The sequence below is a fragment of the Oenanthe melanoleuca genome, chromosome 6 (assembly GCF_029582105.1).
Source record: "Oenanthe melanoleuca isolate GR-GAL-2019-014 chromosome 6, OMel1.0, whole genome shotgun sequence".
Lineage (NCBI taxonomy): Eukaryota > Metazoa > Chordata > Aves > Passeriformes > Muscicapidae > Oenanthe > Oenanthe melanoleuca.
The window spans coordinates 24,734,876-24,761,712 of NC_079340.1; the positions used below are offsets into that span (position 1 = coordinate 24,734,876).

General features: G+C 39.1%; 1 protein-coding gene across 2 annotated transcripts in view; it reads right to left on the reverse strand.

Annotated features, from left to right (window-relative positions):
* The window catches only part of SORCS1 (sortilin related VPS10 domain containing receptor 1), a 263,410-nt gene that overhangs the window by 98,953 nt on the left and 137,620 nt on the right, over positions 1-26,837 (reverse strand). For both annotated transcript variants that reach the window (XM_056495393.1, XM_056495392.1), the window contains exon 4: positions 8,675-8,833. In XM_056495393.1, coding sequence (XP_056351368.1) covers positions 8,675-8,833 — 159 coding nt within the window. The remainder of the gene's footprint in view (positions 1-8,674; positions 8,834-26,837) is intronic.

Genomic DNA, 26,837 nt, shown 5'->3' on the forward strand with positions numbered 1-26,837 from the left:
GCTCTCTTTCTCTCACCTCTAGCTTCCAGGCACTCTCACTCTCCCTGGACACAGATCAGACCAAAACCAAATCAATCTACACTACACTACCAACCTGGAAAAAACCAGGTACAACTGGAAAATGAGCTGAGAACAGCTTTGAAAGCACTAGGTTGGATTCAAATTCACCTCTAGTCCCATGAGAAGGGTTCTACTAGCCAGTGCTCCTGGTACTTTCTTTACATATGCTGACTTCTTGACTCTTACACTTCCTGGTGTTTCTATGAGATGATTAAAACTATTGCTATTCAGGCTGTTTCCCCCTCAACCCTTCACAAACCATTTATTCACATACAAAAGTCCTCAAAACACCAGTGCACCTTAGCCACAGATTTTGCACTGGTGAACCATATAAATATTTTGAGAGATCCTTCTTTACCTCAAATTTCAAATTCACCAGAGAATGCAACATCCCAAAACCAGTTTGGCCTTAACTATAAACATAACAGAATCCAATGGGATAGAGACAATTTTTTTCTGCAACAATACAATTTGAAATACATGCTATCAAGTCCTTCTTTTTCTTCTCATTCATTTATGCAGAATAAGCTTATTGCTGATAAATTGTACTTTACTACTACTACAAACACAGGTGCATTTGAAGAAATTTTAGTCTTCTACAAGGTTTGAACATCATGTGGGGAGGGCATCATGTGGATTGCTGCAATTTGGTGATGTACTTCTCCAATTTAAATCTCCCTTGCACTTCTTTTGCTTTCTATGCAGTCTGCAGGAAAAGTGGGGTTAGTACATCAGGGAAGGACTTCAGATTGAACATGTTTATGTAGGCATATGCAATATCCTTTATGGTCTTTGACACCCCTTTGCCCCAACTCTATCTGTTGGATGAAAAATTATCACAGTGGGAAAGAAATTTCCACAGTGGCAAAAGAGACATCTGAAAACAGGATGACATGGAATGAACGGGGACTTGGATTTTGCCAACATGCATCCAGAGCAGCTGACTTGGGAATCAAACAAAGTACATTACATTTAAAGAAATGGCTGTGCAGGGCATTTCTTCTTCAGAGCAGCCAGATGTTGGGAGGTATGCTGCTATTCCCTGAATCAGACTATGGACCAGGATTTTCTAATTTTGCATTTAACAGAAAAGTTTATTTTGCATAAAAAAGAATCTGAAATCATGCATGGCATTTCTTTCCTAAAATAAAGCACATAGCTATGTTCTACAGGGCTGATACTCATTTACTTCCCTGATCTCTGATCTGTTTGTAACTTGCACTGTTAAGAAGTTTAAATATCCTTGAAGCAATAAAGTTGCTGCATAGACTCTGAACATTTTAAGTTGCAGGCAATGCATTAATCAGGCATGCAGAAGCCATCAATCAGGTTTCCCAATAATTAGTGTTTATTGGATGCTGATGGGAACACATCAGAGTGATAAAGCTGTCAGATACCTGCTTTCCAACACCAGTGATGTCTGCAGCTCTGCAGCTGCTTTTGCTGATGAGCCCATGCTACTGCCATGCAGAGTTGTTTGGTATGGTCATAACACAGCAATTGCTTTTGTGAATGTTCAGCAGATCAAAGCACCCTGAAGATGACCCTCAGCTTCCTTCCTACCTATCCCTCAATAACTCCCCACAGATTGTCAGCTATGAGCCACATCAGCCACTATTCTGGTTTTGTGGCAGTTTGCAAGCAACTGCACTAGGATGATGTCCCCAGTTTGTTCAACTCACATGCTAAAAAAGCGACAGGAAACATATTTTTTAGCAGGAGGTATTTAAAGGACTCTGACTGGCATATATATTTCAAAGACAGAAGGAGCCTCTAATACCATCAGTGTGTTCTCCTCCTAACAGATGCTGCAGCATCTTTACCAGTAACTCAAGCAGTAGAGAGAATTACTCAGACCAACAACTGATGGCTGAACTAGATTGTATCATTTGGAAAGACACCCAGTCTCAAGTCCAAGGGATGATGAATTTGCCACTACACTTAGTATGTTGTCCTCAAGGTAATTCCCTTCTCTACTAAAAAATACTATCTCTGTTACAGCAACAGGGTACCAAGCACTTGCCTTCTGCTGTGCTGTAAATTTACTAAGTAGATTCAAAATTGCTTAGATAACTGCAATAAATAAGCACATTTTTGTTTAAAAAGTGTATAGTATTTGAATGAGAACGGAAGAGAAGACTACTAAACTTCTATACTACTATAGCAGAATTTAGAGCAAAGTGTTAGAATTTTCATGCACACACACACAGCTTTTAATTTAAAAATAAATTATTGTTCATCATTTGCATTCTATTAAAACCTATGGCTTCAAGTGAACATAGTGTTGTCAGGCACTTTGTATAAGATACTGGAGACATTTCAGAAATTACACTAAACCAAATGACAGAGACAAAGGTGAGTCATGTACAGAAAAAGTGACAGGAGTAGCTCAACACCACAGAGATCAGCAGCACATCCAGTGATATGGAGCACATCTTTATTCCTAACCCAGTGAACCATCCAACCCTGATGGAAAGGAAAAAGTTAATTTTTTTCATGGAAGTAGGAAAAGTGGAGTTATATAGAACACAGAAAATCTTGCAGAGAAACAACAGATCTACCCTTAACTAAAAGTATGTATCCAAGGATCCCAAAGCAAAAAAAGGACAAGTTCTCTAAGAGTACAGAGGGCTGATGTTTATACAGATGGATCAGCAAGCACATATTGATTTGCCTAAAGATGAGTGAGTCAGTAGTAAAGAGCACAGTGATTACCCCTTGAAAGTCTTTCCTTCTGTTTCACTTATCACACTCCTGGCCCAGAAATCTATCTTCCACTGGGCTCTGCTAGTTGAATTTTTCCTTTTTACTTTTATTATCAGAGTAGGAAACAACATTAGAGATTCCAATCACTTTTATTTCCATTCTTTATTTTAAATTGTTACCTCAGCCCATTATGCTTAGTGAGGTCTGTAAAAGACTGATGGGTACTCTAGGAAACTCTATTTTTCAACAGACTTTCTACATTGGCTTATGGCAAATTTAAAAAGGAAAGAAAAAAAAAAAAAAAAAAAGAAGATACAATCTGGCACCATTATTCCTCTTCTGATATCCCTTCCTTGTTTATTTTCAGAAGGCTGGCTGCCACCAAACACTTATCAATTTGCCTAGAGATAGCAAGAGATATTTTCAAAGGGTTGTGAGCAAGATGTGTTATCACAATGATGCCTAACAGGTATCTGTGCCCCGAGTCCTCACACAGCCCTAGCTACAAATGAGGGTATTTCTGTGCATTGCTGGCTTAAAAACAACCACATGGAATGTCTGAAAAACAGGGAACAGCATTCACCTCCTGTGGAAGGCCCTGTGCATCCTGGCACAAGTGCTGCTAACCCAGAAGAATTATCTAAGATCAAGTAGAAAGTGCAACGTGGCAAAATCAGGGGCAAGCAACTTTTAACATGGAAATTACTTGTTACTTTTCCCATCTTCAACAATGTGCATCAAAGAGAAGCAAGTCTGCTGGAAAACTAGCTTGGATTATTAGTGGTGCCCCAAATATGAGCACAAATAGTGTTGACTGTTGCAGGAGCAATGCCACAGGGAAAGGGGGAGTTATTCACACAGGCTAAAGTTAGCTTTATGCAAACCAGTTTCCTGGTTGTGTCCACAGTCTGTCAAAAGAGATAGGCTTTTCCAAAGGATGATTCAAAGTGGCTAATGCTTACCACTCTAGAGAAGCTTTTTTCCTCTCCATTAATTTTAGATGGGATTAGCCTCCCTCAGCTAACATTAGCCCAAGTAAAGAGTCCTCTAAATTGCTGTCACCACTGCTGTCAGCAGTGTAGGAAGGAAAAAAAACCCAAAAAAACCCACACAACAAAAGGAGGTCACTTGGTAACAGCTTTTTGGTGGGTTTTGGTCTTTGTTTTTTGTTTTTGGTTTTTTTGGTTTTATTTTTGGTTGGGTATTGTTTGGTTGGTTTGTTTTGGGTTTTTGGGGTTTTTTTTTGGTTTTAACTATGATGTAATTTCTGAGAAAATTAATCTGGTTTTTATTCTCCCTTCTCCAGTTTATGTAATAAATGATTGTTACCATTGAAACTGAGTGTGTAAATAGAAAAAGAATTATTTATGTTAAAAGGAACCCCTGGAAGTTCTGGGTGTGATCCTTTTCCAAGCAGATTTACCCTCAAAAGATCCCAATGCAGTGAAATAAAAGGTTTTAAAGTTATGGAGTGTAATCAGAATAGCCCATCACATCTTGAAGAGTGACTCTTGGCTACATCTATGGCAGATACTCTACTGTCAGACACAAGTATTAGACCAAAACACATGGACAGATGGGGCTGAAGGTACTTTTAGATGTTGCCCTTTTCTCTCACAGACTGTGGCCATATGAACCTGTGTATCTTCTCCAAGTGGTTTCTCTGTCATCCCAGAAATACCTTTCTCTTCCACTTACATGCATGAAGAGTGGACATCCTCTAATGTAGGAAAATAAATAAGATTATATGGTTTGATGTCAGAAGATATGTTGCCTCAAAAGTATCAGAACCCTGATTTGCTGAACTTCAGCACTTTAGAAATACAGCCAAGGATCAGTTCCTAATATTCACCTTCAACATGATACACACAGTAAATAAAGGTAGGCAGATGGAACCAGACTTTTGGAAAACACCAAAATGAATAAAGAAAGAAAAAAAATCCCCAAACATAAACCTCTTCATTTACTTGTGCTATGTTGGCAGGGCTCCTTTAATTTGGGGTGCCTCACTTTCCAAGAGTTACTTTAAAATGAGAGCGGAGAAGCAGCAACAATAACTCCATTATAAACCTGCTTTTCAGCCTTTGCTGCTGCCTTTTAGTACTTGAGTGCCTTTGTGCATTTCTTCCTGAGCTGGGCAATTACGACTCTGCATTTTGCCTGTCTGACTTGTGTTTCCCAATTCCACCTTTATTTCATCTCCACAGATAGCTCTGTTATTCCTGGCTGATTACTAACCACTCCTCTGTGTGCCTGACCCATCTGAATAGCAGAAGATGTCTCCACAAGAACTAGAGGCTCTTACATTCCACAGTCTGATTACACAGCAAACCACTTTTGGAGATTACACAGTAATATAAAAGTAATACTCCCATAAAATACAGCCCCTCATTCTACAAGCAAGCTGATTAAACCCATGAGAGCTTACATGTACAAGACCTCCAAAAAGCCTTTGCCTCACAAGCACTGCTTTACTGTGTCTGGAGTTTCCTTCTGATTTGTAATTCCTTTATGCAGAAAATGGGGAAGCATGCAGCAGCTCTGCAATTACGTGGTAAGAATCAGCCAAGTAACAACCCTACTTTCAGCCAGAACAATTAATGCAATCATGAAGCAATTAGTGCAGGCAGCAGATGGTTTGCTGCTCTCTTTTTTTGTCAAGACTGACAGGAAAAACCCATGACTGAATTAGGGACTGGTCTGTCAGCACTGGTAATTCAAAGCCCACTGCCCAAGGCAGGCACAGGAGAAAGATATGTGAACACAACCAACCGAGTCACTGAAGCTTAACGAGTTATTGTTTGTCAGCTGAACCCCAGTAATTAACCACATTCACTCACAATCAACACCCAAGAAACAGGGACATAAATTTACTTCAGCTAAAAGAGATTTCCCTGCCACTGAATAAATTCCTATTCAAACAAACAAGAAAAGATCTAGTGATAGACTCAGTGGGCTGTGAAGAGATGGAGGGATGATTCTGTGTGACCCATTTACTGTTTATTACAACTGAGCCATGAGAGGCATCCTCTACTGTTGGCTTTGCCCTCATCAATCGCCAATTGGATGGACAACTCCTGAGAACCAAAACAGTGCAGATCCAATGTGGCTCCTGTCTCTCCAGCTCTTGCTCTATTCACCACCTGATTTCCCCATCCCATTTGCTGCAATGACACCATGCAAATGGATGAAAACAATCAAGTAGCTTGCTAGAAGGATGTAAAAGTGTTTCCTAGTTGATTATCACCTCCCTCCTGTCAACAGCAAAGTTAAATGACTGCACCAATCCTAACTGGTCCAATCCAATTTACTCCTCAAAGTCCCCATCAAGAAAACCCTCACAGCCTCTTCAGTCAGTGTCATCAAAATGTAAACTCTTTACAGATAGGGTTCCCTTGCCTCCTTGGGTGACTCTCAAGTCAGTATGGATTCTCTTCCCTTAAATATGTCCTAAGCACAAGATCAGGAAATAGCTAACAGCAGTGCCATTTGTTGCAAAGCGCCCCTCAGCTCCCACTGCAATTATCTAAACACCTGCAGGACCTCTTAATTACTCTGAGAGAATTCTGCCTTTGGATACACAAACATGAAACCAATGGGAGTCATTTACACTTAGCCATAGGCTGCACTTGACCCTTAGTTTGAGTTACATTTAATTTAGTCCAAGCTGATTAATACTCTTTTGCCTGCTGGTTACCCTCTATAGTTCTTGGGCAAAGCTTGCTGAAGTCAGGAAATGTATCCATTAGGCTTTAAAGTAGAAACCAGGGCTGTGACTCATACCCATTCAGTATACTTTTAAAATTCTATTTTGGAGTTAATTGGAACAGATTTAAAGACTTTGTGCTACCTGATTTTTGTCTTGCAACTACAGTATTGAATTACACACATTCAATTTGCTAATCAATTCCATAACAAAAAAAAATTATAATACTGCCTAGACCCTTTCTCCCCAAACACTTCACACACAACTCCAACACCAAGCTCATAAATTCATGCTAACACACAAACAGATCCTTTCTTCTTATATCCAGATTGTCTTTTAGATTCTGTGGAAGAGTGGGCATTTCCTATGAAATAGTGATGATATACTAGCCACCAATCATAAATTAAATAACCCTTGCCAGTCTGGCCTCTAATTCAGAAGTATTTCCAGACCAGACTGAATACCCTAGCAATTAAAATGAGTTTTCTACTATTATTTGACAAAGTTCCCACTGAAAGTTTCATTGATCTTCATGTAATAAATTTCCTTTTCTTAAACACAGTAACTTTCATTCCAATGGTTCTAAAAAGACATCAGAGATCAGCTTCTGTTCTGTTTCATATCAGTTCAGAGAACTCTACAGCCACAATGGAAATGAAACTTTTTGGCTTTGTCTAATTACATACTGAACACAGAGTAAGAATTTCATCTGCATGTGTCCCTGAACAGAGCATAACCCGAGTACACTTTACAAAATGCTGTGAGAGAGGGTGAGTGAAAAGTATTGCACACAACTGACTGTACAGGAAGAATGAGGAGGCAAGATGCATTTCTCATTTGCAAAGGGTATTAAGCTACTGTCCTGGAAGGATTCTGGTTTTGAGTGTAAAATGAAGGAAGAAAATACTAAAAAAATTTCAATAATATCATTTTGCAGCCTTACTTACTCAGTTTCCTTATGCCTTGGTTTTCTCAGGTTTACAGTAAGAACAACAACAAGCCTAATTTATGCAAAATGAAAATTAGGAGTTCAATTATTTTACAATTAATTTAACTACACAGATAGAAAACATCACAGATTTCAAACTTTTATGTTGCTCCTTACATTAATGTATAACCTGAACAATTCAATCTATATCCATAGATTATATTCTCACATACTCATCATACACAAAACACAAAGGAGACCACCAAATTATTTTGTGTAAAGGCCTATATGCTAAATGTCAAGATTTTGCTCTTTTGCCCTTGCTTGGAGCTCAATGAACTCTCTTGGTCTTTTTCCAGTTTTATTCAAAAGCTTTAAAACATCACAATGTGAAATCTGCAATCTCTCTGAGCAGTTTGCTCCAAAGGCTACTTACTTTACAGCTGAGTTTATCTGCCATTGACTCCTAACCATCAATTTTTGTTTGAAGTTTTTATCACTAAATTGAAATGGTTTCTCCTGTGATTCATCTTCCCCATAGAAACATTTATGTACAACAATATAGTTTTCTTTCAATATGCTTTTTGTTGAACTAAACAGATTGAGGTCTATCAAGTCCTTTGCCATAAGAAAACTGACTTGTATTGATGTGTCTGATTTTCAAAAAATTCCAACAATGAGTTTCCCACAAAAAAGTCCTGTGTTGCTATGTAAGTAGGGCAACAAAAAATGATGGCAAATCTCACAGCATATTTATTTGGCTGATGGATTACCCATACTGAGGGAACTGGACTTCAAAGGAAATTGATTCACTGCTACTTTTTCTTTTTAGAAAATCAAAAACTACTTGAAAATATGCCAACCAGAGAGGAACAAGGAGTGTCTTATGCTGCTCTTGGAGCTGACACTAAACTGGAGGAAGAGAATTGTCGAGTAAGAGGCCAAAAGCCTCATTAGAGGTTTGTGAAGGATCCTAGCTGTCTTCTCTGCCCACTGCCTGTCACACAGTATTGCCAAAAGGATGGATGGATAAACACAGACTGCCAGATCAGTAATAGAGGGCTAGGCCCCAGGAACACAGCACATGCCCATGTCCTTTACTTTGACCTTTACACTGGGGCTTGGTCAATGTTTTCTGCTTGGAAATACTAAACTGGCATTTCCAAAGACTGTCCTGGTATCACCCCAAAGACTCCTGAATGCTCTGCAGCAACTGCACAGGGATCTGGGGAAGCTCTGGGTTCCCCCCAGGCAAACAAAGCCACAACTCTCACCTTCTGATCTTGGCTGTAGGCTAGGATCCAATCTTCCTGTTTGGGGTGGAAGAGCAGACTGTGGATGTAGAAGTTCAGGCGGTATTTTTGATAGGTGGCTCCTTCATCAGAACTGATTAATAAGCTGCTTTCAACTTCTGGATCAGTCAGCAGCATAATCTATATGGGAGGGAGAGATGAAAATACAGTGGGTAAGAGGAGTCAGATGGAAAACTAAGCAAGCAGCTAGAAACGTCAGAAAAGCTTATTATGTATGATTATTACAAAATGCTTCAATGTAATGGCAAAACTACTATAGCCAATGTTTCACTAATTAAAACAGTATGTTTCAGCTATGTATACAAACACATAATGTGATCAAATAGGCAGAGTGACTTCACCACTCGTTAAACCAGACCTAAATGAAGCTGTGCTTAGCTTATTTGAAAAATTAAACCTGAAATTTTTAACATTAGAGCACAGACATTACATGGCAGGCACAGTGGGCTGCTACAGTTTTCAAAAATGATCTACTGGAGTGGCAGACAAAAAAGTTAGGTGTTAAGAAAAGAAACCCAAAGCACAGAGAGAGGAGAGAGACTGATCTCTAATGATGGCTTTTGTTAGATTCCAGCAGAAATTTCAGAGAAGGCAGTTTCACTGCCTAAAATATTATAACCTGGCTGTCTGCAACAAGCAGTCCTGCTTTGGCATGAGAACACATTTGATAATGTGCTGGGTTCTTTCCACCTCCTGTTTCTACAGTGCTGTGAATTACAGATCTGGTAGTGTATCAGAAATAACCTCTGCACAGTAAATTTACTTTCTAGCTTTGTCCAGGAGTGTTAGTTTGGGAGTGACAAAAGATACATGGCTTAGAGTTGTAGAAGCTACTTCATCCCATTAGTGGTGGTATTAATTGGGCTGCATTGCTGATGAATCAGCAATAATGAGTTACTTCTCTCATGTGTCTCTGCATGAGAGAATATATAGGTCTGAGCAATAAAAAGAGATTGTTCCAGTATTTCAGCAAACAACAGAGTAATACCCCTAGGGAATGGGGATGAGGCATCACGACTGAAAAACATGAAAATTTTTAAAGAATATTTGCCTTGGAAAGGTATTAAAGGCTTGAATCATTAGCATTTTTATTTTATTTTTTTTTCTAAGTTGCTTTGCAAATGGCAAACACAGATCTGTTTTTAGACAAGCCTGAAATGAAAATATCCATACCTGGCATTTCTCAGAACAAATTCCCATCTGGGTTTGAGCACTGCAAAAAATCACACACTCCATTTCCTTCTCTTCTTTCATTTAGGCAGGCAGAGTTAGACACAACTTAACTCACTACCTAGGAGTTATAAGGAAGCAGAGCATCTGCTGTCTGTGAGACACCAGATGCTAAAGAACTATTGTATGTGAAGGTGTAAATACACATATAATCTACACAGAATATGTCCTTCGTTATTGAGCAGCTGCCAAATCTTTTTTTTTCTGTCTCTAGAAAGCTCCTTGGTAGCATAACAATTTGGCCTCTGACTTAGAAGTTTGGAGTTCTGCAAAACCCCTGAACTTTCAGATCCTGAATAACCTCAGACCAGCTACACAACCCCACTATATCTCTAATATAAAATAGGCTAATATTTCCATTGTAGCATAAGGTAGAATCTCCTATTATATCTAAAAATTAGTGATGAAAATGTGCATTTTAAAACATTTTTATTTTCATTTAACACTTTCAAATATTCCAAGCATGTAATTAACGTGATTTCCAAACTAAAGATTGATAGATGAGAGAAGTTACACAAAAAGGATTAATAATCAAACTATCAGTAAATACAAATATAAGATACTGTCACTAAGTAGCCTATCCAGCTTCTGAAGCCAAAACTTGTGATGTTTATCAGTTGGTTCCTTTCTTCTTATCACACTAATTTCTGGGATCAGGTTCCTATGTTTAATATTTATTGATTCACTACTGTGATTCAAGCATTATGATTTTCCTGTTTTTATGACTTCCTTCTTGAGTGGATTTTGTTTATGTTGGTATTTGGAAATATCACAGCACAGCATTAATTTGGACTAGAGCAACTAGAGCAGAAATAAGCACAAATCAATGGGCTTGATCCAAGCTCCCTGAAGTTAGTAAGAGTCTTGTCACTGACTTTGGATTGTGCCTCTAAGGCAAGTTGTTAATCATGATCCACTCTAGTCTCACACATTTCCTTCTACCTGGGCAAGGAGCTCATCTGACCTCATCACTGTCACAGCCAAGCACATCACTGCCTTAACACATTTTCTGTCAGGCCACTCCTCTGAAGTGTGAAAGTGCTCTTATCTGCATTTCTTAAAAAGGGAATGGAGGGAGAAACTGCTGAGGCACTGAAGCACCTAATACTTCACCCAATCCATAAAAGTTAAGTGCCTAAACAGACTTTCAAACACTGCTGACTTTGGCTTTAATCTGCTAACTACCACCCTGGGCTATTAGCACTTTATTTCCAGGTGTCTCTGCTCTCCAAAATCCTTGGCTCTGCATTGATAACCAACCATTCTGTAGGTAAAAGGGCTTCAGGACACACCAGTTTTGTTTCATAAGCCAGTAGCACTGGGATGTGGCAGAGCTGTGCAGAACTGCCCTGAATTTATGCGAGGGCACAGGGAGAGTGGGAGACAGGCAGGGAGCTGATGGATGACCCTATCCACCAGCCAGATTGCTAACTAGGAGACCAGCTCTCAGCATTATCTGCTCCACTGTTACCTTGTACTGCTCATCACTCTGCACACGTGTCATAAAGCAAAACAAGTTAGAGCTGACTATCAGCCACTACTCACGTCACAGCCACAGCACCGTGGCTTTTGTAAGATAAGAAAAGCACATTTCATTACACCATATCTGTGTGCAAATAATCAGAGTTACAAGCCCAAAACACAGCATTTATTGGATAAGTAGAATAAATTGATACCTGTATGTAAAGTCAAAACAAGAGGAAAAGGCTGTGTGTATTTATATAAACCTTTCAGAGCACACCAGGAGTGTGCTTCTGAAATTAGTCCTCCAAAATTTTGGGGAAACCTCTGTAGCAAGTCCTTGTGTTCTGACTCAGTCCACAGTGAACTCAGAGCACAGGAATTCCTTTTCAAGGAAACTTAACCAAACATCCCCTGCCCATGGCAGGGGTTTGGAACTAAATGATCTTTAAGGTCCCTTCCAACACAATCCATCCAATGACTCTGTCATACACCCCAGGAATGCACCTCATGTTCTCCAACCACTGTTCTGGGCTTTCAGATCACAGTATCACCTTAGCACTGTTCTGAAGTCAGACCCTCCACCTCCAAAAAGCCAAAAATGCAGATGTCATCTCAACATCAATCACTCTGTCCTACAGACCCACTTTCACTGGGCTGCACTACATGCTAATGTAGTTGCAGTCATGTTAGTTTAGTTTTATTGCCTAAGTTGCCTGGAATATAAATGAGGAAGGAGGGAAAGTACAATTAATTTTAATGCTTGTTTTGTTGCAGCATATGAAATACAGAGTAAGTACTCTTTAGAATTTCCTTCTAAATAAATTAACCCAATTTCTGCTTTGAAGTAGTCTATTACCCACTGACTTGATGCAGCTGCTTATACAGAAAATATAACTGGACACAAATGTGTTGAACAAGAAAAGCATGAAAACCAAAACCAGAAACAATAACAAAAATTAATCTAAATTTAAATGCCATAAACTTTAAAGACAAAGATATTAGAAAGAAAATATTTTTATTATTTTGGGCTTCACTGTAGAAAGCATGCTGGATTTCCTGAAATGTGAGATGCTCCATCAAACCTCTTGCTCTGCTTTTACAGTGCCTAACACAGCAAATGACTGCTTTCCCAGCTAACACTGTTTTTTGGATGAGTTTATTCCAAACATCACAGAAAAATCAACATGACTTTTGCATATGAAAATCACACCTTAAATTTATCCAGGTCCTTAGAGCCTGTAGGGAAAGGCGACCTAGCTCATAAAGTTAAATAAGATTTTTGAGGTGTTCCCTTGCCAAAGGATGTGAAATTGCCATGGGATAAAAGGCTTGAAAACACTTCTAAGATCATCAAGTCCAACCATTGGTCTAACACTACCAAGTCCACTCCTAAACCATGTCCCTAATCACCACACCCACACACTTTTCAAACTCTTCCAGAGATGGTGACTCCACCATTTCCCTGTGCAACCTGTTCCAATGCCTGACCACTCTTTCAGTGAAGAAGATTTTTCCAGTATGTAATCTAAACCTCCTGTGGGGCAACTTGAGGCCATTTCCCCTCGTCCTACTGCCTGTTACCTGAGAGAAATGACCAACCCCACCTACATACACAACAACATCATCAGCTTGGCTGGGCTGTGAAGACTTGGGCCCATGATTTTCACACTGGCAGTTTTAAAATTACCTCTGATTCCACCACTACAAAATCAAATTATTAACACCAGAATAAGAAGAGCTATATTCATCTGCCTCTTACAACCTCAGAGTGCCTTAATGTTGTCTTATGTTAAACAAAAGTGAAGAGTGAGCAGGAGCAAAGACTACTTCTCCCAAGCAAGAGCAATTACTCTCTTTCAGATCAGTGTTCAGCAATGATCAGAATCTGCTTATTCAGACTGCACTTCCTATTGCTCCAGATGGATGGGTTTTTTCCCTCTGTAAAAAAGAAAAGCCAATACAGTTGACATGGGCTTTTGCAACCAAATGCAAGGCATCCATTAATCATCTCCCTCCAAAAAGGCAGAAATGTGATTTGCTTTTCATAGAAATGAAAAATGGAAACCAAACATAATTTATAGACCTTAAAACAGTCCACACTTGTTTGACCTCTTTTCAATGCTAACTCTGCTGATGACATTGCCATGGACAATTACATGTATTATTGCTGTCATCACAAAGAAACCCAGGAATTCTTAGCAAGGGGACTCGGATTTCGGTTCTAGAGATGGAATTCTGAGCCTTATAATGCTAGATTTAATGACTTAGTAAAAAAAGTCCAGAATTGCTCTGTCTTTTATTTTGGCCACTCGTATCTCTACTTGGACCAGCTTTTTCCTAATACTTCTTAGAAAAGAGCATGGTACAAGTGAAATAGAACAGCATGAAAAAACCCAGCAAATCTATTTCATGGAGTCGCACGTTTTTTCATTCACTTCTGATGTATCAACAGATACCATCTGACCAGAAATGGGGATAAAATGCAAACCAGGTCAAATCCACTGAAAGAACCTTCACTTTCCTTACCTATCACAAGCTTCATCCATAGACCCAACCCTGGTGACCCACACAGAGCAAGTAATTTTTCTCATAAGACATAGCAAAAGAGGAAATCAGCAACAGAAACCAGAAATGTCCTCCTACTAACAAAAGCAAGGCATTCTCTACTTAATTCTCATAAGATCTTCATTCTTCCCCAGCTTCTCTGCTTATCAGTTGTATTACTTTAGAGGGTTGTGGGGCTTGGTTTTTTCACATGGTGACTGTGAAAGAGGATCAGTGCAGTGGAATCCCAACGTAACAAAATGTCATTTCTGCCACTTTACATATCACTTCTGCATTTGGACTGCCTTTTTCAAGTGAGTGTGCATGAACATGCAAGAGTAAGAGTGTGTAAACATGTGCTACAAGAGTGTGTGTGTGTGTGAGTGTAAAATAAAAGTTTGAGTGCATAACTGTGTGAATGAGTAAAGAGAGAATCTGGGCCTCCAGATTCAGCACTACACACATGCATTCAAAGAAATGTGCTCTGCTTTTAATTCATTGAACTCATTCATTGCTTAAGCTTTCTTAAGACCTAGAATAAGCTATAAAGTGAAACAATCCAAAGGAAAGAACTGCTTTGGTCACGAAATTCTGAAATAAATGCAACACTACTGTAAAGCAGATTAGACCTATTCCTATTACAGGACTGAATTGCTGGAAGCAGTACGTGTTTGCAAGAGCAAACAAATTAGAGACACAATTACAAAAGAAATAACACAAGCATTTAGTTGGATATTAATAGAGAAAGAGGAGACTGAAGCCTCTGTGAAGTTTTAAAAATCTTTCCTCATGGGCTAACATCAGCTGCTGTAAAACTGTGCACATGAGTAATGCCACTAAAATTTGGCCCAAGTTTCTGCTTCAAATAAATTGGGTAACAGTATGAGCACCTAAATGAAAACATGAAATGAGCTAGAGCTGACAGTTTTGAAGCTGTCTCTAATGCCAGCTAAAAGACAAGGTTAGTTGCTGAGCAATTTCATTAAGATGCCATTAAAATAATACACCAATAATTCAATTGAGGGATTGTGGAGTATTTCATTGCCAGAAGTTCCTGTTAACTCAGAAAGTGCAGCAATTTTGTGAGGGAAGAAAATACTTCAGTGACAGAATTACACTTCTAACACTGAAGAAAAAAAGAAGAATATTGCCTTTGAATGATGACCTGGATCAAAGTAGAAAGGACCTCTTTAATATATGGAAAAGGTCTGGAACAAGTTGTTTTGCAACTGTTACTCAGTGACTTAAGAAGAAAGAAGTTCTTATTCACACAGACACATAACCCAAACTCCTTAAATCAGCTTGCACTTTGCTAATATGGGGGTAACATACTTCAAGTTGCCCCCAGAGAAAACCACAGTCATGATGACTCAACAGTGTAATTCAGATCCAGACTGAATCCAGATCCAGAGAGTGGAAAAGATCATCACTTCCCCCAAGAACCCACAGAAGGTCCATAACTGGTAGGATACAATCATCTTCCTCAAATCTTGGCTGTTTAAATGTAAGAGAAATGATGTGGTGAAAGGTTCAGTGAATTCATCCTGTTTGCACCCATGAAAGATTCACTGCTCAGTGAGTGATAAGACAATCTCTTGTCATCAGAATACTAGATGGCAAAGCACTATCTTTTAAGAGAGAAAAATTACCATCTGCCAATATTTTTGAAAGCTGAGATTGCACAGTATTCCTAATAAAAGAATTGTTGAGAATTGCATTTGGCATCTTGATGAATGTTGTTTGACATAAAAAGCTGGCTAGTGGATGGAAAAAAAATCCATTTACCTGTTCTGTATTATTCAAGATATTCATAACAGGCCAAAAGTGACTGCAGAATAAAGCAGCCATAAAAGCTGTATTTTTTATTATCTGTGGGAATCATCTGTGGTTGTTTTACTAGATAGAAAAAGTGAGTGTATGTATGAACAACAACTTACAAATATTTTATGTGATGGTGTGTACTATGTATCAGCCAAGTCCTAGGTACAGGGTTGGGTCAGTGCAATAAAGACTCAAGAAAAGCAAACATGAGGCTGAGACACCTGTGCAGATGTGATTCAGCTCTTCTCTCCATTAATCCTATTTGATAGGAATGGGGGTACCCACAAAGTCCAGAGGTGCAGGGAGAAGATTTTTCCTGAGAGACAACAGTGCACAAAAACAATCCCTCCTCACTCTGAGCATCACCCATGACAGCACCACTCAGGATGGGACTGCTCCTGCTCCTGTTCCTGCCAAAATCCAAGAGAGAACAGTGCACCCCCACAAGCCCTGCTCTCCCTCAGCACAGGACTCCCTGTCCTCCAGGGGATAGGTTCCACCTCCAGCCTCTCCTCCTGGTACCTGAGCTCTGGCACAAGCCCTGCTTCCAAAAGTGCCTCACCTTGGACCAGACCTGAACAGATTCAGCTACTGCTTTTTCTCCATTAAAGCTGAAGAAGTTGTGGAATCTCAGGGTTTTTGTGAGCTGCTGAGTCACTGCTTGTGGGCAGGGCTGTGCACAGAGAGAAACATCAACCTTCACCTTCTCAAGGATAACCTGCAGTCCCAGCAGCCAGGGTGAATTATCAAAATATATACTTTTGCTTTGAGGTAATAATTAATCAAAGGACGAAAAAAGATGAGATGGGTGAAAAAGGAGTCACTGAAGATTAGTGTCACTTTTTAAATCTCAGGTTTTTAAAGCCCAGCTTCCATTTCCATTAAGTCAGAATTAAATGAAAATAAAGATTCTACATGTTATCCTTACCTGACTTAGTGCACCTAGTCTTTTAATGAGGACTGTAAAAAAGGACACGAGCTCTCCTTTGCATCATCCTTACCAAAAAATAGAAATGCAATGCTAAAAACAATAAAGAAGTCCTCTCATCAATATAACTCATTATATTATTGCAGGATATTTCTGAGTTACTTTTGCCTTATCTAGAACTATACAGTGATTTATAACTGAAATAATTTAATTTAGGTACATGAAGACATGTAGAGGTCATTTATTTCAAACTCCTGCTTCACACTGAGCCAGCTTCAAAGCCACAGATAACAACCTCAGGGCCTTGTCCTGTCAATATTTAAATACCTTCAGGGATGGAGATTCCACAAACTCTTTGGGCCTATCCAATCCAGTACTGTTTAGTTTTCATTTGGTGTTCATTTTAAATACCTGGGGTTATGTCAGTTCTAGAATAAACAAAAACACCTTCAATTTTACATTCCTTTTATCTTAAAAGCCTATCTTAACTTAGCAAGGGCTTTGGAAGCTGAAGTGCTGTATGAGCCCAAAGCACCAAGGTTAGTTTCAGCAGTGCTGAAAATAGAACTCGTCAGGCTCAGCTCCTAATCACAGGCATAAACATGAGCTCTGGAGCAATCAGTTCTGGGGGAAGGAACATGAAAAGATTAAGCTTCTTAGTTTTTCAAATCTCCCTCAAATCAAATTCTAGATTTTTATCTCTTCATTCCACAGAATGGGTCTAATTTACTAACCTGACATGAAATGAAAATTTCTTTTTTCTGTTTCTTTATTATTACACTCTGCTTTCTCTTCCTTTACATTTGACATAAAAAGCTTTATCACCATAACCAGCTTGAAAATATATTACTCAAAACTTAAGTAAAACACAGTAGAAACTTCCATCCTGAAATAAAATCTAATTCATAACAATGACTGATTATTATACTTCTAGAAGAAATAAAGAGACACAGGCAAGAAACTCAGGAAATCTACAAGCACTATAGGCACTTTATTTTGGACAGTGCAATCTAGTTTCAATTATTAATTATCCATTCTTTTGCAACAGATGTTCTGCATTGTACTGAACAGAAAAAAAAATTGAGCTGACACATTCTTACTTGCTTAGGGGAGGAAAGGATCCTCAGCTTTGTAGGCATCTGGAATGAGCTGCCTCCATACATATTGCCCCTACTTTGTTCTGTTGCTCAGTAAGGCATTCCTTTCACTAAAGAATCTCATGAGATTAATTAGTTAATCTTCACACCAACTTTGTGCTAGAGGAGTAAAGCACACATATCAAGAAGGAAAATTACTTGGACAAACTCCACTAATCAATCAATGGCATGAAAAGAAAGAAGCCACTTGCACTGTAAGTGTATTACAAACAATAGCATTTCCCAGCCCCAAACACCAGGCCCTGAGGGTTGTTAATCCTAATGAAAGCAAGAGGAAACTTCTGTCCTGGAAGTGTGGTAACCCAAGCAGAATGACAAAGGGATTGGGAAAAGAGGGACCAAGGCAGCGATTTTTCCCTGGAGGGTGAGTGATAAATGCACAGTTCACATGATGAGCCCTGGCAGGGCTCCAGTCCAGGCTGGATGGGTGCTGAGCTACCTGGTCTGGTGGGAAGTGTCCCTGGTCATGGCAGGGGAGCTGGAATGAGAGGATCACTAAGGTCCCTTCCAACCCAAACTGTTCTGTGATTCTGTATGACAGCTCTGCCAAGCCTGGGCAGATGGTCAATTCACTGAACACTTGGTTTCACAGCCAACTGTTTCAAGCCATGCCACTTGCCTCTGGCCAGCCCTGGCACCTGTGTGCCACTGTGCTGTTCAGTATTTCAGGGCTCTTACTCTTGCCTGTGTTTTACAGCACACCCAAAGTGAAGGGAACATCACAAAGCAAATGCACCTGGGACTGGGCAGAGTGACCTGCTGGTGCCAAGGGCATTAATATCCACACCTGCTCACATCCACCTCTCTGCACAATGTTCTCATCCCTTCATTTCCTACAGATGTTCTCAGCTTCTTTCACCTAAAACCCACCAGCTGAGACTGTTCAATGAACGTGATTTTATCCAAAGCATCAGCTCTCAGGTGGGGACTGGTGTTGCCAGCAAGAAGAGTCCTCACAAACCCCCTGGGACCCAGTAATAACTTTTTACAGAAGCTGCTTAAACCAGGTAGGGTTAGTAAGAAACTGCTAATTTTCCTTCATCTCTTTTCCCTTTACTGGCAAAATGCCTGGGACTGACACTTCAGCAGCTGGTGGCATTGTACCTGTCTGAGGCAAATATCAGATCCTTTAGCATCTGCTGCTTTTCTGTTCTTAAAGTGAGAATCTTAACTGAAAGTGAAACAAGACAAAAATGAGAGTATTCAATTGCTAAATAAATAAATAAATGTTCTGGGTGGTAGAAATGGGAAAAAAGTAAAAGTACATTTTTTCAGGATAATTATCAAAGTTTTGGAAAAAGAGTAATTCACATTTCAGACTTTTTTTTTTCTTGAAATTGTATAGAATCTCTGTGAAAGAAAATGAACACTTATACACAGCAAAAAAAAAAAGGAGCAGGAAGTTTACTAAATTGTCTGCAATAATACAGGCTATTTTTCACATAATGGAAAATTTTTTTCCCATTTACTTTGCATACATGTCTTCTAAAGACTTAATATTTTAAAACTTAACTACCTGAAAAATAAGGATCTGGTTTCAAAGAGTCATTCATAAAATCTCATTTCATGTATGATTTTTTGTTTACCTTTTTGCTGGTTTTAGGGTGAGGAAAGGAGGTTATTAAAAGCTTTTTTCAGGATATCTCAAGTCTAGAAGCTTTATTTTAACAAAGATTTAAATTCTTTCCAATTCAAAACTGATTCTAACAGCTGACAACTTTAGAAAATATACATGTTATAAGACTCTCAGCATAATTGTCAGAGTTAGCACCACAATTTCTGCACTGAGTTACAATTCTTTTCTCTTGGGAGCTGGCTATACAATCTAATGGTTCTCAGTGATATTTTCTTACTAGATTTAAATGGAATTGCTTTTAAGTAATTATCTACCACCACAAATCTACAGAAGAGATGAATGCAACAGCTGAGCATACATCCCTGGATCAATATCAACTTTGTCATGGTACATCTGGGACCAGAACAGAACATGAATGAAGTCTCTTTCTTGCAAGTGTGAATCAGGTCCATATTCCAACCCTATGATGGTCATGAAAACAAGGAAAGACTCAGAGGAGAAAGCAAGCATGGGCTTAGAGGAGAAGCAGCAAGCACAGCACACAGTCTTCTGACCTGGTCTGTTAATTTTCCACTTCTCACCATACAGTAGAAGGTCTCTTCAGATTCATGTCACACAGTTCTGCTCTGCCATCAACCTGCTTCCAGGCTTTGAGTCATCTTTAACCAGGATATGTGCTCATGCAGCTGGAAATTCCTCCTTACACAAGTAACTGTGCCTTTCCCAAATAAATGTCATGACACTTCTTTACTGTTTAATTCCAAACCACGTGCCTACGTGTTAGCTTTGCTGAAGATCCATGTTTTATTTCATTTTGGCTTCTTACATGCTAATTCTCAAATGCTCTCTAAAATTTCTACTTAGTTTAGTTTTAATTTTTCCCTCTGACTGTGAATAAAGCATGGCTTCACTAATTATGTCTACAGCTAATTCTTTTTATGCACATTTATCTGATTTGCTTTTCTCCAAAGCATTTTTTATATTAATGCATTAATTTCATAATCACTTCAAATTATGTTCCATGTTGCATGAACAATTGGGGAATTAGCATCTGCTTGCAAATTGTTAGCTTGGCTTTTCATTTTTGTTGTTGCAGTTGATGAACTCAAATTATCCATACTGAATGTGCCCGAAAAGAATTCCACCTCCAACAATAAATAATTCTCTTTACTTTCTGCCTTGGCTCTTGTTAAGGGAATTCAGTGCAGTTATGCAACAGAATGAAACATTGTTTTCCCTTATCAGTTTTGGTGTAACAATTGATTACTATGTAGAGTCACTGTGTGACACAGTCTTTCATAGATGCTCCTGGGTAGCTACTGTGATAAATTCTATTATCATTCTCTGGTTACCAGAATTCAGGCTCTCAAATGGAACCACAGTGTCACAGACCCCCCCTGACATCCCAGCAAGTTCAATGAGCTCACACTAAGCAAGGCAGAGACCCAGTACAGCTGTTTTGCATCCTGAGACACAGACACAGGGACGTGGAAGCTGCTCTGGGTCACACCAAGATGCTGCAAGAGAATAAGGGCTAAAATATTAATGAAGAATTTATGCCCCATGCCTCATCTCCCTCCTTGCACATACCATGGGACATCCAAGCTGGGTGGCAATCTAGAAAGTAAAGGGCTCCTTTCCTTTTACTACTCCATTTCAGAGCTGTCAGTGCTTCTTCTCATTGACATCTCATTTTTCCCTTTCTTTCCATGTAATTTTCCTTCTTCTAAAGTCAGTATTTTCTTCCAAATTTTAAAATAATGGTGACAAAAAGAGTATGATACATCAATCTGCTAAGATTTTGTTATTACTTCACCTTCAGTTAACGATCTAATCTACCTGTACAATGTCTACAGCAGAGGATCAGCATTCTTGGTTTGCCTTCATATACCATCACAGCAGGCATGATTAATTAGTTCAATACACACAGAAAACCAATTTTTAAAACAGGACTTCAGTTGGTGTAAAGCTTACTGAAGCTAATAGAGTGTGATTAGAAGTTAATGGCATTATTAAAGGTTGAACCAACTGAAGATATACCTTTCTGTCTTCATCACCCAGTGCAGAGTTTCACCAATAAAGAGAAATCCACATTTTTCAAGAACACTAGTTTTACAGAAATACTACAGCAGGTTGTATGTTTTCATGTTATCATCTCCAAATAGAGCCTTCTTTAAGGCTGAATTCCACCTGCCTGTGACATGCTGATGGAAATTTCAATCCAAAACCCTCCTTGGCTTTTTGATAAGGTGACTAAAGCTTTTAGCAGTCACACAGTGGTGGAACTTGCAAGAAGGCTTTCTTGCACAATAGACATTTTAGTTATTAAAACCAAACCAGAACAAAGCATTGCTGTATCTTTGTATGAATATTGCTATAATAGAACTTTCTGTTTAAAATGGAGCATACAAGGAGGAGCATTAAAACCTACTCTAATTTTAGGTGTTTCTTTTAAAGGAATGAAAGGTGGTGGGCACTTTAAAGTGACCTTCCTAGATGTGTAGCTGACCTTGCCAAATCAGAATCCTACTCATTATTAGACTAATTGCCAAAACTGCAGAGAAGCAATCCTCTAGTGAAGAGAGGAATCAGACTTAGCAGCAGTTTTAAGACTACAAGATTTATGGTATTTTTAGTGACTTGATGCCATGGAGTCAAAGATCTGCTTCTAACCTTAGCAACATTCTGTGAGAGTATGAATTGTCCTTGTGTGTCATAGTTCATGTCAGGAATTTGGGTGTCTGCTCACCAAACTTCAATGTGGTTTGAGAGGCTGAGGCACTAACGACTTCAAGCAGTGCTATTAGTCATGATATTACAAAGGAAGCTTGGTCTAAGCCTGTAATGCTTTAATGGCTTCTCAGAGCTAGATGTTAAACTGTTTGATAACTCACTCCTAATTACAGAGAGTATGGAAGCAATTTAACTCAATCAACTAGTTGGCTTCAAAGACAGAGTTGTATTTTCTTTATCAGAAGCCAGTGATCAGTATCAGCCTCAGCAGCACTGATAACACATGCAACAAAGGCTGTTGAGTGCCAATGACTGCTAATGAGAACTGGATCAATAGTATTTTTAATGCAATTCTGATTGTAATGGAGCTGCTTCTGATGGAAAGGAAAACAAGTTAGGAATGATCATATGGTCAGCCAAGGCAAATTCCAGTGCTGCTATTCCACATGCTGCTTAGTATTCAATATTTCTCCAGTTGTTTCTGCATTTTCCAGCCCCTCATTAAAGACTCCAAGGATCACAACACTTAGGTGTTTACAGCTGCTATGCTGTAGAATTCCTGAGTTACCTACTAATGGTTTGGTTTTTTTCTATTAATGCCTAATGCATGCAAGATGAGAGCAAAGCTACCATTTTTTACCATTCAGGCAGTGTCAAACAGGATCATCCATTACCAGCATTTTCTCACACAACTTCCTGGAGGGTGCACTGCAGAACAGACAGGTATTAATGCCCAGGTCTGTCTGCTGCTCAGTGATACAGATGAGGCTATTTCATTGGATGCTCCCAGCAGTATTTCCACATTTGCACTCAACATCTCCAGTTTAAGCTTTCTCTCCAGCCACATTCACCTAACAAGCAAAAAACCAAATAACAGACCATTTTGGCCCCTGGGAAAATTGTCCCCACTGCCATAGGGGCAAGTGTAACTGATTTCTCTAAGCTTTATTGTGCATAAGTTTAAACAGTTCCCCCAACATAATTTCAGGTGGCAACTCATACATAATTTAATATATATAATATATGTGGTAAGCTAGTGATTCAAAGAACATGCTCTAGACACATTGCAGAGAAATCACACAAGAATGGGAAGAAGTGGAAAGCTGAGGAAATAGAGTCTGACAACTTTACTACAGAAAGGGTTTAGGTAAGTCAGAAGCTGGAGAGGAGGACTGCATTTTGAAGTGAAATTTCAGAACATTCTCAGTAAGACTAATGTACCAGAATTACATGCAGTGAAAAACCTTTCACAATCAATATTTTTGGTATGAAAAACAGAGAGAACAGAGGTGAAGCCAAAGAACACTGTGAAGTCCCTGCTATTCTGGATCTTTGCTGTCATAGTCAGTTGGAGTCATAAAAGAGTCAATTACATTTTGTTTGTGCCCTGCAAGTATTAACAACCCCAAAACATAGGGATCACAGCAATGAAAGGCACCAGTTTAATTTCACTGCACGTGTGTGGGTGAATGAAAAAACTGCATGTAATGAGAAGGCTAGAAAAGAAAAAACTGTGGCTATATAAGTCAATTCCCACAGGGAATATAACAGTCTTATTTATTGTACATTAGGTGCCCATGTGTAGGCATTTCTCCTCACTCTCACTAAGGCTTAAGCACCACCAGATTTATCACACTGTTGGAGGGAGCATGTGGACAGTTTCTAGGCAGTAGTTTACATGCTAGAAATCGACAGCCCAAGGTGCTTGACAGTCATTTGTTAGGAGACATAACCAGCAGCAAAAAACAATCAAGGACTGGCAGCCAGAAAAAACCACAGAGGCAACAAAATCAAGAGTGTCAGTGGTCTTGGCAATGAATTCTAACTATAACCCCTGCTTATAAATATGTTATTAAGCCCAGTCATTACAGATAAATGGAGCATTCAAAACAAAAATGTATCCTTCTCTAGGTGATGCACTAACCCTGCTAAAAGAGTACTTTGGCTGTGCATGAGACCAAATCACACATAGAGTTCATGCTGAATTTTCTGCTTCCCTCAGTCTACCAACAGGAGAAAACTCCTCTTGAGGCCACATATGTTCTAGGGGAATAAAATCCTTGAGGATCCAGTAGTGTATGCTTAACATCCAGGTCCCAGAAAAGGAAGAGAGGATAGATTGATATTGTCACATCAATAAACTAAAATATGTTCTTCCTGACTATAGCAGGTCATCAAATGGTGCTCAGGATTACAAGTGGTGTGATTTTGTAATAATTATTGAATGTGGTGGAGACATTCTTTTTCAAATAATTACTTAATCTTCTTGAGTCTCTCAAGGTATTTGCCATTCTCATCAGCTGAACTGTCACTTTATAAAACAGAATTCACTGAATTAGAGCTAGGAACATGACAAATAGCAGACTTTGCTAGGACTTTTTATTGAAAAATTATTTGGAAAGTATTTCCTTAATAAGTTCTCATTATATTATTCTATTGTACCTATTCCATCAAAAAATGTCAAAGATGTCTTTTTCCTCATTTTCCCCAAATTCTAATGGATAATGATGTACTCAATTGTTAACATTCAAAAGCAGAGAAATGATTAACATTTGTATAAATGATTTGTGAATTTCTGGGGTTTTTTACTTTAGAAATAATTGGCATCAAATTTTCATCAATCCCATAATGATAATTACATTTATCTAACATTGATTTCTGTGGGGCAAATGATCCTCAGGAAATTTGATTACCTCACATGTATTCATTGAGTTATCCTTTGAATATCATAAGTACAGGAAGTATTCTCACCTTCACTTTTAATCATGGAAAGATAAGGCACAAAGCAATTAAAGAGCACATTCATTAAAAGACAAGGAAGCCTGTGCCAAGGCCCAAATGCTCAAGTGCAATATCTCTAACAGAAGACTTTCCTTCTTCCCATCACATATTTCTGGCCAAGTATCTTCTCTGGGAGACAATCAGGCTACAGACACACTGTCAACAAAGGGAAGTGTTGTTGTCAAACACCAACTTTGTGACATTTCAGTCCCAGTCTCTGAATAGCTTTGAATACAGTGATTCTCTCCTTTTAGAAATAAGGTTAAAATCTATCCTGCTGAATGACTCAGTCTGAGAAAATATCTAAGGCAGAGATTACATTACTGGAAGCTGGAGGTGGAAGGGTTCCTTCAGGTCACCAGCTGCACTGCTATGTTTTTCAAGAATATTTAGTATATTTTGTATACTTTTTCTCTTTTTGTTAACTTCCAAAGCTCCTGAATAAGAGGGATGTTTACTGCAACTTTTCATACACTCTCACTGAGAAACAGCTCTCTAAACTGACTTGCACAAAGTTTTTCTGAACTGCTTTATGGAAAACTGCCAAACAATGCTGCACCTTCTCTGATGTTTGCTTCAAAGCTCCCTGGAGCCAAGAGAAGTCTCTCCTGAGGATTGAAGCTGCTGGAAGCCTGAAGTTTTTTATTAATTCACAGAACACAAAACAGTAAGTGGGTATCCCCTCACCTGGGGTCAAGTGCCTGAAGTAGAGATGCAGACTGAATTCCAGCCATGCATGCAGCTTTTACTGGACACTGAAGTGAGCAGCTCCAGTGCTGGCACAGTCATGCACAGGGGGGTTTCCCACTGGGGGAACCTGAGTGCAGAGAGACAGAAAAGGGATAGGGGCAACTGGGACAAGTTCCTGATGCACACAGCACATGAATCTTCTCTGTCACTGCCCCAGCTCCCCTGGAGCAAGCACTAATATTCAGGACAATTTCAGCACCAGCAGGGTTGTGGAGCATTGGAACAGGAGGCTGAGGAAGTGGCTGAACCACCACCCCTGGAGAGATCTAAACAGCACAGATGTGGTCCTTAGGGACAAGGTTTCTGTTAAGGTCAGCAGTTGAACTCAAGGACCTTAAAGTACTTTTCCATGAAATTCTATAATTTTAAGCTAAGACCACTGAACAATGCATGTAAATTTTTATGAATAATGACATTTGTCCCTCTAGAGCTGGCTGTCTCACTCTGCATAGCCAGGATGTAACACACAGTATGGCCTATCCTTGCTATGCTGGACATCCCTCTTCTTTAGTGAGATTCCCTCCACAGCCTAGACCAAATGTCATGGAAACCAATGAAATCTCATTACTATGTGATGACAATTAACTGCTTTTCTTAATAAGCCAACATTTTCTTCTCTGCATATCCTGATTTCTTTATTAACCTTAAATAGAAGTTGCATTTAGAAACCATTATCAATGACTCAGACTGAAACAAAAAGTCAGTAAAGAAAATGATATTGCCCAGAGCATCCTTTCAGCTTTAGTTTCTTCTCTGGTTTATGGGTCATTTGCAAATCTGTTCTGACAGGAATATTAGGCTGCTATACAGCTATAGCAGAAAATTCACAAGAGATTTAAACTCCAGTGAATGTTCACGTTCCCATGGGCCGTGAATGAGAGAGTGTTTATATCAGCACTCAGTTCTGAAACGTCAGCCAGCTTTTCTCACCCATTAAAATGAATTTTAAAAACCTTTATAAAGAAAGCCCAATTGGTGTGCTAACCAGCTCCCTAGGAAGTTTGGTATCTGATTACATACCCTCTGTCAAACAAATATTTAAGTTATAAACATTGGCTCAGCAGCTGTGACCATGCAGATTCCCCCCAGCTGCAGAGCACTTGCACAGAAAAATGCAAAGTTTACAGCTTTCCACCCTTG